This window comes from Triticum urartu, chromosome 2 (genome assembly GCF_003073215.2).
Source record: "Triticum urartu cultivar G1812 chromosome 2, Tu2.1, whole genome shotgun sequence".
In the NCBI taxonomy this organism is placed as follows: Eukaryota; Viridiplantae; Streptophyta; class Magnoliopsida; order Poales; family Poaceae; genus Triticum; species Triticum urartu.
In genome coordinates, this window is record NC_053023.1 from 29,906,294 (window position 1) to 29,920,838 (window position 14,545).

At 45.3% G+C, this 14,545-nt stretch overlaps 1 protein-coding gene and 1 pseudogene across 1 annotated transcript; both read left to right on the forward strand.

Annotated features, from left to right (window-relative positions):
- The first annotated feature begins 591 nt into the window (after positions 1–591).
- On the forward strand, positions 592–6,658 carry LOC125535401 (glycerol-3-phosphate dehydrogenase SDP6, mitochondrial). Its single transcript, XM_048698454.1, has 7 exons — positions 592–1,067; positions 2,032–2,505; positions 2,999–3,330; positions 3,924–4,084; positions 4,447–4,705; positions 5,950–6,247; positions 6,322–6,658. Exons 1-7 carry the CDS (start codon positions 692–694, stop codon positions 6,327–6,329), a joined length of 1,908 nt encoding a protein of 635 aa, XP_048554411.1. The 5' UTR covers positions 592–691; the 3' UTR covers positions 6,330–6,658.
- Positions 6,659–10,851: 4,193 nt separating this feature from the next.
- On the forward strand, positions 10,852–14,545 carry LOC125534859 (annotated as a pseudogene).

Here is a 14,545-nt window from a genome sequence, read left to right on the forward strand (position 1 = left end):
GTGCTTTGACTCCCTCAGGCGAGTCGGGCGCGTCCACGGTCGCCGGGAGCTGGTGTGGGGCATGATGGATAGTGGAAGCTCCGGCGCGCTCAAAGTGTTCGACGAAATGAGATGCCAAACCTGGTGGGTGTTAAGCTTTGTTGTTAACTCCTAATCATATTCATGTATGCAACCAAACGCCAGATGAAAATTGCATCTCGATGAAAGACCCCTAATGCAGGCAACCAATCAACTGGTCATCCACGTTTTTGTCTCTGTTTTTCCTTAACCAAGCCTAGCTCAGCCTGACTTGTTTTTGCTCTCCTAACGAGGCCCGGTGGAGAAACTAACCAAACACGCCCCTAACTTTTTTATTTGGGTGTATATGGCCGCATTTTGGTGAATTTGTTCGCTCGTATCAGTATGTATGTATTTAATCCATATTAAAATATTTAATATTATATTTGTGAATGGAGGGAGTATAGAAAAAAAATCAATGAGAATCTGAATCACCCAAAAATCGTGTAAAATTTCTTCGACCGCGCCCGCCCGTGCGACCCCTGAAAAGTGGGGAAAGAAAACCAAAATCGCGCAGGTCCACGGCTCCACCGAACATACTGAGGCCACTTTCTCCCCCCGCAGCCGCCCACCCCGCGTGACGGTGCGACCCCGCAACCCCGAGCCGCGATCCCACGCGCCCGCACGCCGCACCATGGCCGCGTGGCGCCTCCGCGGCGCCGGCACGGCCCTGGCCGCCACCTCCGCGCTGGCCGCGGCGGCTGCCGCCTGGTCGTCGCCGGTGTCCGCTTCCGACCCGTCCCCCGCGGCGCTCGAGTCCGCGCGGCAGCTCGTGTCGCGGGCCGGCTCGGGCGCGGGCGCGGGCGGCCCTCCCCCGCGCGCCGCGCAGCGGGCGGCGCTGGCCGGGTCCACGGCCGCGGAGCCGCTCGACGTGCTGGTGGTCGGCGGCGGCGCCACCGGCTGCGGCGTCGCGCTCGACGCCGCCACGCGCGGCCTCCGCGTCGGCCTCGTCGAGCGTGAGGACTTCTCCTCCGGCACCTCCTCCCGATCCACCAAGCTCATCCACGGCGGTGCGTGCTCTCCCCCCAACCCTAGGGCCCCTCCGGAGATTCATCCCCCTTTTGCGCGTAGATCCTCCTTGTTTGCAGTTTTAATTTAGCTCTCCTGCATTCCGTTTTTACGGAGCGTTAACGCCGAATCTTCTCGAGAAGTCCTTGGCCGACTAGAGTCAGTGGTCCAGGCCAGTGGTCACTCACTCCCATCTTAAGCCAGTGAGACGATTCAATGTAATCGAGAGTGTGGGTCAGGGCTTGACGATTTTATATACTGGCAGTGACCACTTCCTTAGTTATCCCCTTCGGCTTACTGGGATAATGAATCGATACATTTCTTGTTACTAGCATCGTAAGTTTGGTGATCACTCCAGTACATGTTTTAATAAGTATAAGCAGCACATAGTTAATTTTCCAGCTATAGATGTTGTTTGGCTCTAATTACATACACGTCTATCTGATACCAGTATCAATCAGAATTTAGTACGTTTCGTTGGATAAATGCCTAGAGATCAAAGTGACAAGTATTCCTAAACCTAAACCTAAACCACCTTACTGTAATGACACCCGATTTCTGATTTGGTATGACACCCGAGTGTGAGCCACTGAAGAGCAATAGTCAGTACAGTTATCAAATTGATGACCCATTTCTGTAAGGTTCAGAGCTTCGTCATAGATCAGTCATTAATAACTCAGGTGCTTTGTGCACTGTGATTGCTTTCTAAAGAAAGAGAGCATAAAAATACTTCTTAAACCAGGATTTTTTTTAAGTATGCTTTTTGTTCGTTTAGTACAGTGAAGTTTTTTTTCTCTTCTCTTTGGACGTGTATTCATGTTTATGCAACATGACAATCATTGTTCTTTTTTTAATCTTTGAATGTGTCCATATTAAATCTGTGAGCTCAAGCATATATTGATTGGGTCGAAAGACCTATAGACCATAGCATGGTTCATCATTTTTGCGTTGAATTCATTTGTACAGGTGTGCGTTACTTGGAGAAGGCAGTGTTCAATCTTGATTATGGGCAGCTGAAACTGGTTTTTCACGCTCTTAAGGAGCGCAAGCAAGTTATTGAGAATGCTCCCCATTTATGTCATGCTTTGCCATGTATGACTCCTTGCTTTAACTGGTTTGAGGTTGTATACTACTGGTTTGGTTTGAAGTTCTATGATATTGTCGCTGGCAAAAGGCTGCTACATTTATCACGGTATTATTCTGTAGAAGAATCAGTTGAGCTTTTCCCGACCCTTGCAAGGAATGATGGTGACCGTAGCCTACGAGGAACCGTAGTTTACTATGATGGTCAAATGAACGACTCTCGTTTGAATGTGGGGTTGGCATGTACATCTGCAGTTGTTGGTGCAGCTGTTCTCAATTATGCTGAAGTGGTCTCCCTCATTAAGGATGAATCAGGAGATAGGGTCATTGGTGCACGCATCCGTGACACACTATCAGGTAGAATAAAGTATGTCTTTTCTCTTTGCACTATATCAAGGATATAATCACTTTAAAGTATGACTCGGGTTATCTTATTTAATGATCCGCTGCGTCTTTTCATTAAAAATGTATTTACTAGTGGATTTTTTCTAGTTTCAAGTGCATCTAGATATCTTAAGCATGTAGACCACGAGAATGTGAATAAATTTTAATTATCAAATGATGTAGTAGTTTCTAGTCTCAACGCTCAAATAGTGGTAGTTGCACCTATAGAACTTTCTTGTGCTCTACCATAAAACTGTAGTTAACTTATGGTATACAAGTCAACAGGTAATCTGTTAATCCCGAATAAGGGCAACAGCATACTGTGCTAATTGGATTATTTCTTTGTATTTTTTTTACTTGACAATACTTTCTGTTATCTGACATTATCATCTGGGACATTTGTGCTCATCTAGATAGCTATGCAGTCATCTTACATAGTTACTTAACTTCTAGCTTTGTGTGTCAGGTAAGGAATTCGACGCATTTGCAAAGGTGGTTGTTAATGCATCAGGAGCATTCTGTGATTCTGTAAGGAAGATGGCTAACAGTGACGTAGTACCCATGATCGCTCCGAGCAGTGGGGTGCACATTGTACTTCCTGATTATTATTCCCCTGAAGGAATGGGGTTAATTGTCCCCAAGACCAAAGATGGTAGAGTTGTCTTCATGCTGCCATGGTTGGGAAGGACGGTTGCTGGGACAACTGATTCTAGTACAGCAATAACAATGCTTCCTGAACCACATGAAGATGAAATACAGTTCATATTGGATGCAATATGTGATTATCTTAATGTTCAGGTTCGTGTACTAGCATATGTGTAACCTTTATTAAAAGTTGTTTTTCCATCACTCTAAACTCTTCTTTACGCCTGCTGGGTTCTATGCTTGAGTATGCGGTTGACATGCTCAAACTAGACCTAATACATGATATTCAATCTAGAGTCTGCTCCCTTTGTTAGAAACTTAGAATGCACTGGTGAACTCTGGAATGTTATATATTTCTTGAGGAAAAGTTAACTTGCCAATTCACGAGCTATGAAAAAGTGCACATGTCTAGGGTCCTGAGGTGCATTCAAAGTTCTATATCAATCTTCCAGCAATAGTTAACCTTTCATTTAAGCAATGCCTACCCAATTTTCAGTACTGAAATCATGCATTGCTAAACTCAGTAGCTTCCAAAGTGTTTGTAATTGGGTTATTTTGCTCTGCACTACTTTGATCATTGATTCACTGCCATGCATTCACGATATTCTTTTGTATTGTAATACTAGCCATGTGCCTACCATTAGTCCTTATAGTATATTTGTTTTTATTGTATTTTCATATTTTTCATTGTGTGGAATTTCCAACCAAGTAAGGGAGAAGGGGAGATAATTTCATTGTCATATTAGGTGAGGCGTTCGGATGTTCTTTCCGCATGGAGTGGTATTCGCCCATTGGCCATGGATCCATCAGCAAAGAACACGGAAAGTATTTCTAGAGATCATGTTGTATTTGAAGACTACCCAGGGCTAATAACAATCACAGGTGGAAAATGGACAACGTATAGAAGGTAAAGGATTCCATAGTAGCTAATTTTGCTCTGTGTACACATATAAATTAAGCTGGTTTGGCTCACTCAAGTTTTTGCCTGGTTTACTATCATTCATATCTTGATAGTTGTTTATCCCGTGCAATGCATATCATGATGATTATGTATGTAGTACATTGGCTTAATCATTATTGTGAGAAATTAATTGGACCGTCATTTATTGCATTAGTAGTTCATGTATTTTTAGTCGGGACTTAATGCACTGGTTGTCTGCTAATACTAGGATGGGATGGTAGGCTATATGGATGCACTAGCATGCATGTGCAGCATATGTTTAGGTTCCGCTGCTGTATTCTAAATTTCTAATGAGCCTGTTTATTCAGCATGGCTGAAGATGCTGTTAATGCAGCAATAAGATCAGGGAATTTGAAGCCAGCAAATGGCTGTGTGACTGATCATTTGCATATAGTTGGTGGATATGGATGGGATCCTGCTTCTTTTACTGTGCTTGCTCAGAATTATAAGCGAATGAAGAAGACATATGGTGGCAAAGTTATTCCAGGCGCAATGGACAGTGCTGTATCGAAACATCTGTCACATGCATATGGAACTTTGGCTGAAAGAGTGGCTGCAATTGCCCAGGTTTGTGGTCCCTCTGCTATAGCAACTTACATACGCAATCTATGGTTTAGCAAGAAGGAAAGAGAAGTTTGATTTTGCCTTTTCTAATTCAAGCCTCAAAGATGAGCACCTACTGGGAAGTATTTTTTTTACTTCAAATTAGAATATTCAGGAACATAAGCGCAATATAATAATGCACAATATGACTATCTGTTTGGTGTTTTCCTATGTTGACCATTACATCAGGCAGATGCATGAGATATCTGCACACCATTACCACATTAAAATTTTACAAAGTCGAATATTCATTGGACGCATAGTGAGGTCTCAGCTTATGAACTGGCTAACGTCTTGTAGTTGGCATCAATCTGGTAGGATGTCACACTGACATGAGGCCCAGTTCAGTAAGTAATGAATGCTCAAGGAAGAAGATGTGAAGGAGAAATTTCGTCTCAGTTTTTGGTTTTTAATCACCAGACATTTAAAGACCCGCTCCCACAACGCCCTAGCTGACACACCATGTTATACACACGCACACACACTTGATGTTCCCTGAGCAGCCATGCAATTCTTTGCACGCAATGAATTTGCTGTATCTTCTTCTGCTTCTTCACTTTTTTCTTCCGCACAAGGATGACAATGTGATGTTAAAATAGTTGATTTGCTTATGTGTTCTTTGGAAAATGCACTTAGTCTTTCCCTTAAATAAGTAGTGAATGCATCATAGTTGACGAGGCTTAATTTGAATGTTCAGGATTCTCTGAAATTTAATGATGGCAAATAAATCTCTGTTTTGACTCTAAATTTCTGAACTAGTTCAGTATTTCCATTGAAATTGTACTGATAACCCTATAATTGTTGATGCTATTTGATTTGTTTGTATCAGTGCATCTCTTACATTTCTAAAGACACTTCCCCTCGTTTTATATGGAATTTTTTTTATTTGTACATATTACACTTGGTTCTCTTTCATATGAGCTGCCCATGTGTACATTTCTTGTGCTGATTATTGACTATCTGGGATTGCGTAGCTAGCCTCAACTATCCAGCATGAATGTATATATATTTGTGGTGTTCAACTATACAATGTAACTGCTGAATCAGCTATTAGTATACTCATGCTCTCATACAGCTCAATAGCCCATCATACGATTGTATACACAATTCATCATAATGCAACTGCAACCAAGGCTTGTTTTATTCTACTATAAATCTGTGGTTACCATACCAAATCCTCATTATTTGTTAATGGCTTCATTTTCCAGAATGAAGGCTTGGGAAAGCGACTTGCTCACGGATACCCATTCTTAGAAGCTGAAGTAGCATATTGTGCTCGCCACGAGTACTGCGAGTCTGCAGTTGACTTTGTTGCAAGGAGATGTCGGCTTGCCTTTCTTGACACAGATGCTGCAGGGAGAGCATTACCCCGGATCATTGAGATCTTAGCTTCGGAGCACAAGTGGGACAAGGCAAGGCGGAAACTTGAACTGCAGAAGGGTATAGAATTCTTGGAAACCTTCAAGTCATCGAAGAATGCACAGTTCAGAGATGGGAAACACAACGGTGAGTTTCCTTTTAACGCGGTCCCCTTTTGTACATCCAATTGAGCTTGAAATTTGATGTTTGTTCCTTTGTAGGGCAATGACTGAAAATATAACTACTGTGAATAAGCGTGGGGTTGTACAATTGCGCAAACCAGTTATGCGGTTAAACTTCAATAAAGCAGGCTCCAGTACAGAAATTATTCGATGCATGTGTGCTGGTTCCTGATTATCCTTTTGTTTTCCTTGTCTACACTGTGGTTACGTGTCAGATTTGTAGTGAAATTAATAAGATCATCACCATGTCATAGTTGGATATATATGGGAAGTTGGTTGGGCTAAATAAGGTAGATTGAGGTCTCTGGAAAACCAGCATGGAAACCATGTTTAATCATCTTATTGCTTCGCCTTTTCGGAATTGTTTTCAGTTTAATTCAGAACCAGATTTTCGTACATGCGTAAAGTTAAAATGTTTTGGATAACCCACTTTAATAACCGGAACTGTTTTGCCATTCTTCTTCCTCTTCTTCTTCTTCTTATTTTCTTTTTTCTTAAAGGGTAATGCCAATGTCATTATAAGGGTAATACCATAATTCATTCCTTTAGGAAACATCATTCTTTTGATTATGTTTTAGTGTTTATTTCATTTTGTTTCTTTTTAAGGGTAATACAAATGCGACTAATGCATTGCTTTTTAGGATATTTTTTAGAAAATTACACTATTATATGTTTATTCTTGCATATTATTAAAAAAAAGGCATTTTGTGTAAATTGTGTGAATTTTTCATTGTTTGTTTTAGATTGTTTTTTCATTTTCTTTCTTCTTGAAGGATAATGTCAATGCCACCAATTCATTCTTGCTTACAAAATCTCATTTTGTTTTTATTTCATCATTTTTCTTAAAGGGTAATACCAAGGTCACTAATTCTTTAGTCCTCACAGTTAGTGTGACCTGGGAAAAAAATTAAAGAAAATTTCAATATCTTCAGTCCCGGTAGTTTACTGCTAAACTGCCGCAATCCACAACTATTTTTCATTCCCCACAGTTAGCTTGACTATGGAAAAAAAAGAAGAAAAAAATAGTTTCTTCACTCAGCATAAAAAGCTCGTCAACAAAGACCAGGTAGCTATTCCGTGGAGTGTACTAGCAGTTAGGGTAAAAAAGGTCAAATTTGTGTTAGTTTTTTTGGAAACTGCTCTTAAAAACCGTAAAAATTGGAAAACTGTTGTATATGAAAATGTTTGGGTTAATTGATAGCTTTCCAACGGCACATTATATAGTTTGAAAATTTCTTTCATAAAAAGAGTTGATGAATTTTTTGTTTCTTGAATTTTGTTTATAAGCCGTAATGATTTTGGGAAAACCACCAAACATGAAAAAGTTTCTCCTATTCAATAGATATGTAACGGTATATTATTTTTCATTAAACAGTTCAAAAATTACGACAAAAACAGTGCGAAAAAACGATGTTAGAAAAAGTCCGGTCGACAGTTGACTACGCCCAAAGAAATGATGCTCGTTGTGTACGTAGTAGCACGAATTCGAGAGTCCAGTCTGTCCAGAGTAGACCAATGTCCCATTAGCGCCCATTCATTCCCCATGGCATAATGCGCTGAGATCAAAGTCTCATGGCCCTGCTAAACTTGAAAAGTTTGGTTCTAAAATTCGAAATTTTGGTTCTAAATTTTAGGCCAACTCCACCGCGCGACCCCATCTTGTCCGGGTGCCTCTGTTTGGGAACGAACGAATGGCGCTGCCCAACGCGCGATCTCAAACAGACAAATGTCTGGATTTCGTCCGTATTCGACCCATCCCCACCCAAACTTGCGTCGAGTTTGGGATGAAACAGACATCACGCGGATGGGCTTGCCGCACGCCCTTGTCCCCCCGTGGCCCGCCTGTCGGGGACACTAGCAGTTCCTTCGCTTCCAATGCGTCCACCCTAGTCCTGGCCATCTCCGGCCCACCCAGGCCCGGCCCTAAAATCCAGGGCCTAGGCCCGACGGGCTTGCCCGTGGGCCGGGCTTGGGCCTGAGTTTTGAGCCCACCAGCACGGGCCTGGACGGGCTTGGGCTTGGCATATTAAGGAAGAGGCCCGGCTCATGGCCCTAAGCCCTAAGGGCTTTTCAGGGCTTTTTACTAGATGGGCCGGAGTTGGGCTTGAAAAGTAGGCCCGATGGTAGGGCCTGGGAGGGCTCGGGCCTCAGTTTTTTGCAGTGGGCTTTTTTAGGCCCGGCCCGGCCCATGGCCAGGTATACTCCACCCCCTCGCCCCGCCCTGTCGCCGGCGCCGCCGCTATTCTCCGGCCGCCTCCTCACCGCGCAGCCCTCGGCCGTCCATACCAAACCATGTCTCGACATGGCCGTGACCACGCATGCGCTTTTGCCTTAGTTTTGGCCGTCGATCGGAGGAGGTTTAGCCGTCGCCGTCGTAGCCGGCGGCAGAGGGAATACGACCGCCGGCGACGTACCACGATGGGCACGACAGTATCTTCGACCAAGGATTTGATTATCAAGGTAAAAATGTTGAGCCCCTGCACCAAGAACCGGCCACGTTTGAACAGTTTGTCCAATTCCATCGTGAGCTGTGTGATTGGTACACTCATTTGGATCTTCAAAATGACTTGGTTGAGCACGTGTGGGGTCACATTGGCAATCAATAGATGTATTGGTTCATTTTATGTTCATTCAAGACAATTTCGATTTGGTTGTAAAATTATTTTATTAGAGACAATTTCGATTGGGTTGTAAAACTATTTTTATTTTCAGACAAAAAGTAATTGGACGTGCAAACTTGTTTTGATTTGAAAATATGGGCATTTTTAGCCCTGGCGGATAGGATGGAGGCAAACGGATACGGCCGCGCGCTGGGCACACGGCCACCACATCTTGATCCAAACACGACCCCACTACTATACCCAAACGGACCGAGTCCAGGCAAAGCGAACGTCCGTTTAGGGTCGCGCGATGGAGTTGACCTTACCGGCGGGAGTGGGACCTGATTTCACACGAAACCACAAGGGGAAACGCATTCAGTCCAAGCTCATCCTCATCGTCACGGGATGCACTTGAGCGACACACCTCCAGAAGCTGCGTCCGTGCTCACTGCCGCTTCTGGCGTGCTTGCTGAGATAGAAGGCCAGCAATAAGAGCGACTTAAATGGGGTGACCCATTTCGTTCGTGGTCGTTTTTGGGTTGGTGCGGATGAAAAAGTCGATCCAACGCGTCAATCTAAATGAACGTACGTCCGCTTTCGTCGGCCTGCCGACCCATTTTCGGTTTATTTTTTAGCCGGATTTGCGTTGGCGTGGACACAAGACGGACGCAGGGGTTCATTCTCTTTTCTCACCGGGCTCACTGGTCGGTGGCACATTGGATTGGCCTCTTCACATCAAACAGCAAACCCTCGCCCGCCTGCTTCGTCGCCAACGCCGCCGGCCATTTTTCCGATAAAATGGATACATAGATAGTTTAATGTACAAAGATAAAAAAAAAGACCACTACTCGTCGCTTTCTGACTCCAACACAGTAATGTCCTCCTCCGACGTCTAAATGTAGGCATCCATGCTGCTCGTCTTCAAAATCCCAACCCTATGTTTCTCGTAGCTTCGGTTTCAATTGAGCGGTCTGCTTCCGCGAACGCTTGTCCTCCCTATAGGCGGCTCGCTCCGTCCTCCTCGCGCCTCTCTCCAACCTTCTTTGCTTGTAGAACTGGCGCTCGTCGACGATGTCCTGCGGGAAGCGTTCGCGTCACACCACCATGGCTTCCACGTCCATCTCGGCGATGGCGAGGCGACGCTGCCGCCTTCGGTGGACACGACGATCCTCGTCGGTGAAAAGCCGCGAGAGAGACGCCAGATCCTGCGCCCGCTGGGTCGACACGACGGGAAAATTCATATTCCGACGAGGCCTCAGGAGGCGCCGCGCCGCCGCGTCGTGCGCGTGGGCCGCCTCCTCTGCGGTGTCGAAGGTGCCGAGGATGAGACGTTTCTCGCAAAACCAGATCTTGGAGGAGAAGGCGTCGGAGCGGCGCTCGCGGACTCCGCAAAAATCCGAAGCGCCCAGACGGCGGATCGACATGGTGGCGCAGAGGCGAGACGAGTGGGCGGCGGACAACGAGTGGGGCAGAGTGTGGAGGGAGCGCCTTCTTATAACGAGCGCCGGTCGCGGTGCGCGCGAGAACCTTTCCCGCGCGCGCTAGGCCGCTTTCCCCTATGCGCGCTGGAGCGTCAAAACCAGGGTGACGACATGGCCGCTAGCATGATCTAAAGCGCGCACGGTCATGAAATGGGTCGGCACGTTGGGCGCACTGCCGACCCAAAACTAAAAGAGGGCGGACGGCGGGCAGGCGGCCGACCCAAACGGACAAAAACGCCGTCTGTTTGGGTCGGCCCGTTGAAGTTGCTCTAATGTATGAGAGATAATACGCGCGTATACAGTGTGCATGGAAGTGAAAGAGCAAGAGGAGGGGGAAATATCAGGGTAAAAAGATGTGGCTGAGAAGACGGAGCACCTCCCGTCCCGTCTACAGCTTGGTTCAGAAAACACAGGGTTTTTGCCTGTGGGAGCGGGACCAAGCTGGCAGCCTCCTCCGACGTGCTTCCGGGGAGCTTTAGACCAATAATGCATGCATGCACAGTCTCGGGAGTGACCCGTCCGCCCACAGTCACAGTGCAACCTCATCATTCATCAAAGCGGCCAGATCTAAAGAACGAGTTAGAGGCATCTCGATCTCGTTCTCACCACCATTGCTCTTGCTCCACCAAAAGCCACCAACCATGGCGCTTGTGTAGCCGTCCCACGCTTGCTCGTCTCGTCCCGCTCCCAGCAAGCACGCCCGCAGGGGCGGCGCGCAGACCTAGCTAGCATTTGGAGGCGGTTGCCGAAGTGAAGAGCCTGCCGCTGCTGCTGACATGCTAGCTGCTTGGGGGTCTTTTCAGAGAGCTCCTTGGTGTTGGATCTGCTAGCTGCTTGCCTTCCTCAGCTATGCTCTGCTTGGTTCTATACAGGTAAGCAGCAACTGATTGATTTGCTTTCATTGACGCAGAAGGTGGTGGCCGGTGGAGAGAACATTTTTTTTGGGAGGGGTTTTCTACAACGGATTCCTGTCTTGTACTAACTTCCAATGGATGTTATAGGTTTTCTTCCTAAAGGATCCGACCCAAGTCACCCAACCATGGAGTTGGTGACCGGTGTCATGGGAAAACTACTCCTTAAGCTGGGCGAGCTGCTCGCGAGTGAGTACAAGCTACAGAAGGGCGTCAATGAAGACATTGAGTCCCTCAAAAAAGAGATGGAGAGCATTCACATTGCCCTTAAAAAGGTGGCCGAGGTACCACGGGACCGGCTTAATGTGCAGTTCAAGAAATGGGCAGATGAACTGAGGGAGCTGTCGTACGACATGGAGGACGTCGTTGACAACTTCCCGGTGTGCGTCGAGGGATCTGATCCAGCACCCAACTCCAACAAGCTCAAATGGCTAATGGAGAAGATGACCGGCTATTTCACCAAAGCCAACGGTCGCCATCAGATCGCCAATGACATTAAGGCTCTCAAGAAACTTGCCGAAGAGGTGGCTGCCCGGCGTGCCAGATGCCAAGTCGGCGGTGCTGTTGTCAATCCACCTAGCAGATCCAAGGTTGACCCTCGTATGCTGGCTTTGTAGTTTGTACAAGGATCAGCAGGAGCTCGTCGGCATTGAAGCCGCTCGGGTCGAGCTAACCAAGAGGCTGGCACTTGGTGACGGGGATGTGTCGAATCAGCAGCTCAAGCTAGTCTCTATTGTCGGACCTGGAGGACTCGGCAAGACAACTCTTTCCAAGGCAGTGTACGATAGTCTTCAAGCGCAATATGTTCACAAAGCTTTTGTTCCGGTGGGTCAAAAACCTGAAGTGAACAAAGTTCTCAAGGACATCCTCTTGGAACTGCGCGTGCGTGCGAGCGATGTAGCCACATTGGATGAAAGACAACTTGTCGAAAAAGTCCGAGAACAACTTCAGAATGTCAGGTTCGAAGCGTGTCCACCTCAATCATGTTTATATAGTTGGAATAATTAATGACACATTTATCTCAATTTACATATATACTCCCATTGTTCCTAAATATAAGTCTTTTTAGAGATTCCACTATGAACTACATACAGAGCAAAATGAATTCTTTTTTTCATATATTGTATTTAGGAACAGAGGGAGTATAAGATTTATTTTAGAGTGTAGATTCACTCATTTTGCTCTGTATGTAGTCCATAGTGGAATCTCTAAAAAGACTTATATTTAGGAATAGAGGGAGTATAATCTTGTGAATAGAGGATATGTTGGACTTAAGGCGCTAGATGTATTGACACAATGTGGGTCTATATGTTATGATGGATGCCATCTGCATGGAACTGGTGACAAATACATATCTAATACCAATAATTTGTAGTCTACTAATATAGACTTTGAGTTTTATTAGCTAGGTGGTGCACAACGTCATAATTAGATTGAATTTGAAGCAAGATATTAGAAAGCTGCGGTTAATTTCAATTGAGATGTTTTGAATTTTAATTTGGACAGCCTATTCAATCATGATGTATTTTTTTAAAAAACAAAGCATTTTTTCTTGTTTTCCTGCTTTTTTTCTATCATTAGGTTGTGAACAACCACCAACTATTCTCAACGGAATTCAGAAATAAATCTAATATAACAGCTTCCAATGCAAAACTATATTTAGTTCGAAAATGGGATTAATGAGAACCATTGTTGATATAAATAAAACCAGTCAAATTCATGCATTCATTCCTTGTTTATTGCACCTTTTTTGTAGACTGAATGATCACATATACATGTATATTCATTATCCAAGTGGCTGGCATGCATCTTGTTCTTCTAATTGACACTCTAGATAGTTCTGAACTAACTAACACATGGCTCTTGCTCTGTCATGTGGATAGGTACTTCATCGTTATCGATGACATATGGGATCTGGAATCATGGGGAACAATCAAATGTGCTTTGTTGGACAACAATCGTGGAAGTCGAGTAATCACAACAACTCGCATTCACGAAGTCGCAGCAAACACGGGTGATGTCTACAAGCTAGAACCACTTTCTCATGATTTGTCTAAAGCACTATTCTATAAAAGATTATTTGGTGGTGAAGAGAACTGCCCTGATGATCTACCTTCTGAGGTAGCTAAAAAATTTATACAGAAATGTGGTGGTGTGCCGCTCGCTATCATTGCAATAGCTAGTTTGTTGGTTGGTAAAAGAGTGGAGGATTGGTCTATGGTATACACCTCTATTGGTTTTGGATATGGAGATACTAGAGATATTGATGACATGAGAAGGATATTACTATTTAGCTATGATGATCTACCTTGTTATCTAAGGCCTTGTCTATTGCATCTGAGCATATTCCGAGAGGACGCTTTGATCATGAAAGAGACATTGATATGGATGTGGGTGGCCGAAGGCTTTGTCAGTGAAGAGCGAGGGAGAGGGTTATTTGAGATTGGAGATGGATACTTTAGTGCTCTCGTAAACCGAAGCCTGATCCTGCCTGTGGAGAAGAAAGGAAAGAATGTCAATATCTTGAGGGCCTCTGGTGGTCGGAATTGGAGGCAGATACCTACTGGGCAGGCTACAAGCCTCCTCGGGAACTCCGTGATCTGTCAATATCGACCAAGTTCAGTAGGGTCCCGGCGTGGATTAATTCCTCGCTGCTTCCGAACCTCTCCAAACTAAAAATGCAGGCTTACCCTATGGAGGAGCAGGATGTGGTCAACCTGTGGGGCTTGCCAGAGCTTTGTAGGTTGAAATATTTGTGGATACGACCAGAGGGCATTGAGTTCCATGATGGTGCGTTCCCCAAGTTGAGGAGCTGCGGGATAGATGCACCTTTCTGGTTTCTGCCGGGAAGCATGCGGAGCCTTGAATCCATTACGTTCGGAGAGGTACTTGAACAAGAAGGATGCCGTCATTGATGTTGACTTTATTGGTACCCTGGGGAACCTCCCTTCTCTCCGATGGGTCTTCGCTTATATGGACTGCTGGGGTGGTGCCCGTGCTTCTGATGTGGAGAAGATGGAGGCAGCGGTGAGGCAAGCAATCGACAATCATCCCAACCATCCCAAACTTGATATGGGAAGGCGTGGTGGAGATCCGGTATTACTACAGGCTTTTGTACCTATCTGGTTCGACCTTTAGTGTGAGTTTTTTCCAAATTCACTGACAGTCACTACCAGAATTTAGGCAGTTGCCGACGGGCATATCTATGCCGACGGCCCCCGTCGGCATATATGGGCTTACCCCGACGGCACAACTAAAGCCGTCGGCGTAG

Excerpts from the sequence above, each read along its gene's own strand:
- LOC125535401 (XM_048698454.1), top strand. The coding sequence starts at position 692 with ATGGCCGCGTGGCGCCTCCGCGGCGCCGGCACGGCCCTGGCCGCCACC. Across the intron at positions 2,506-2,998 it reads CATCCGTGACACACTATCAG|GTAAGGAATTCGACGCATTT; the intron begins GTAGAATAAAGT and ends TTTGTGTGTCAG. Across the intron at positions 3,331-3,923 it reads GTGATTATCTTAATGTTCAG|GTGAGGCGTTCGGATGTTCT; the intron begins GTTCGTGTACTA and ends TTGTCATATTAG.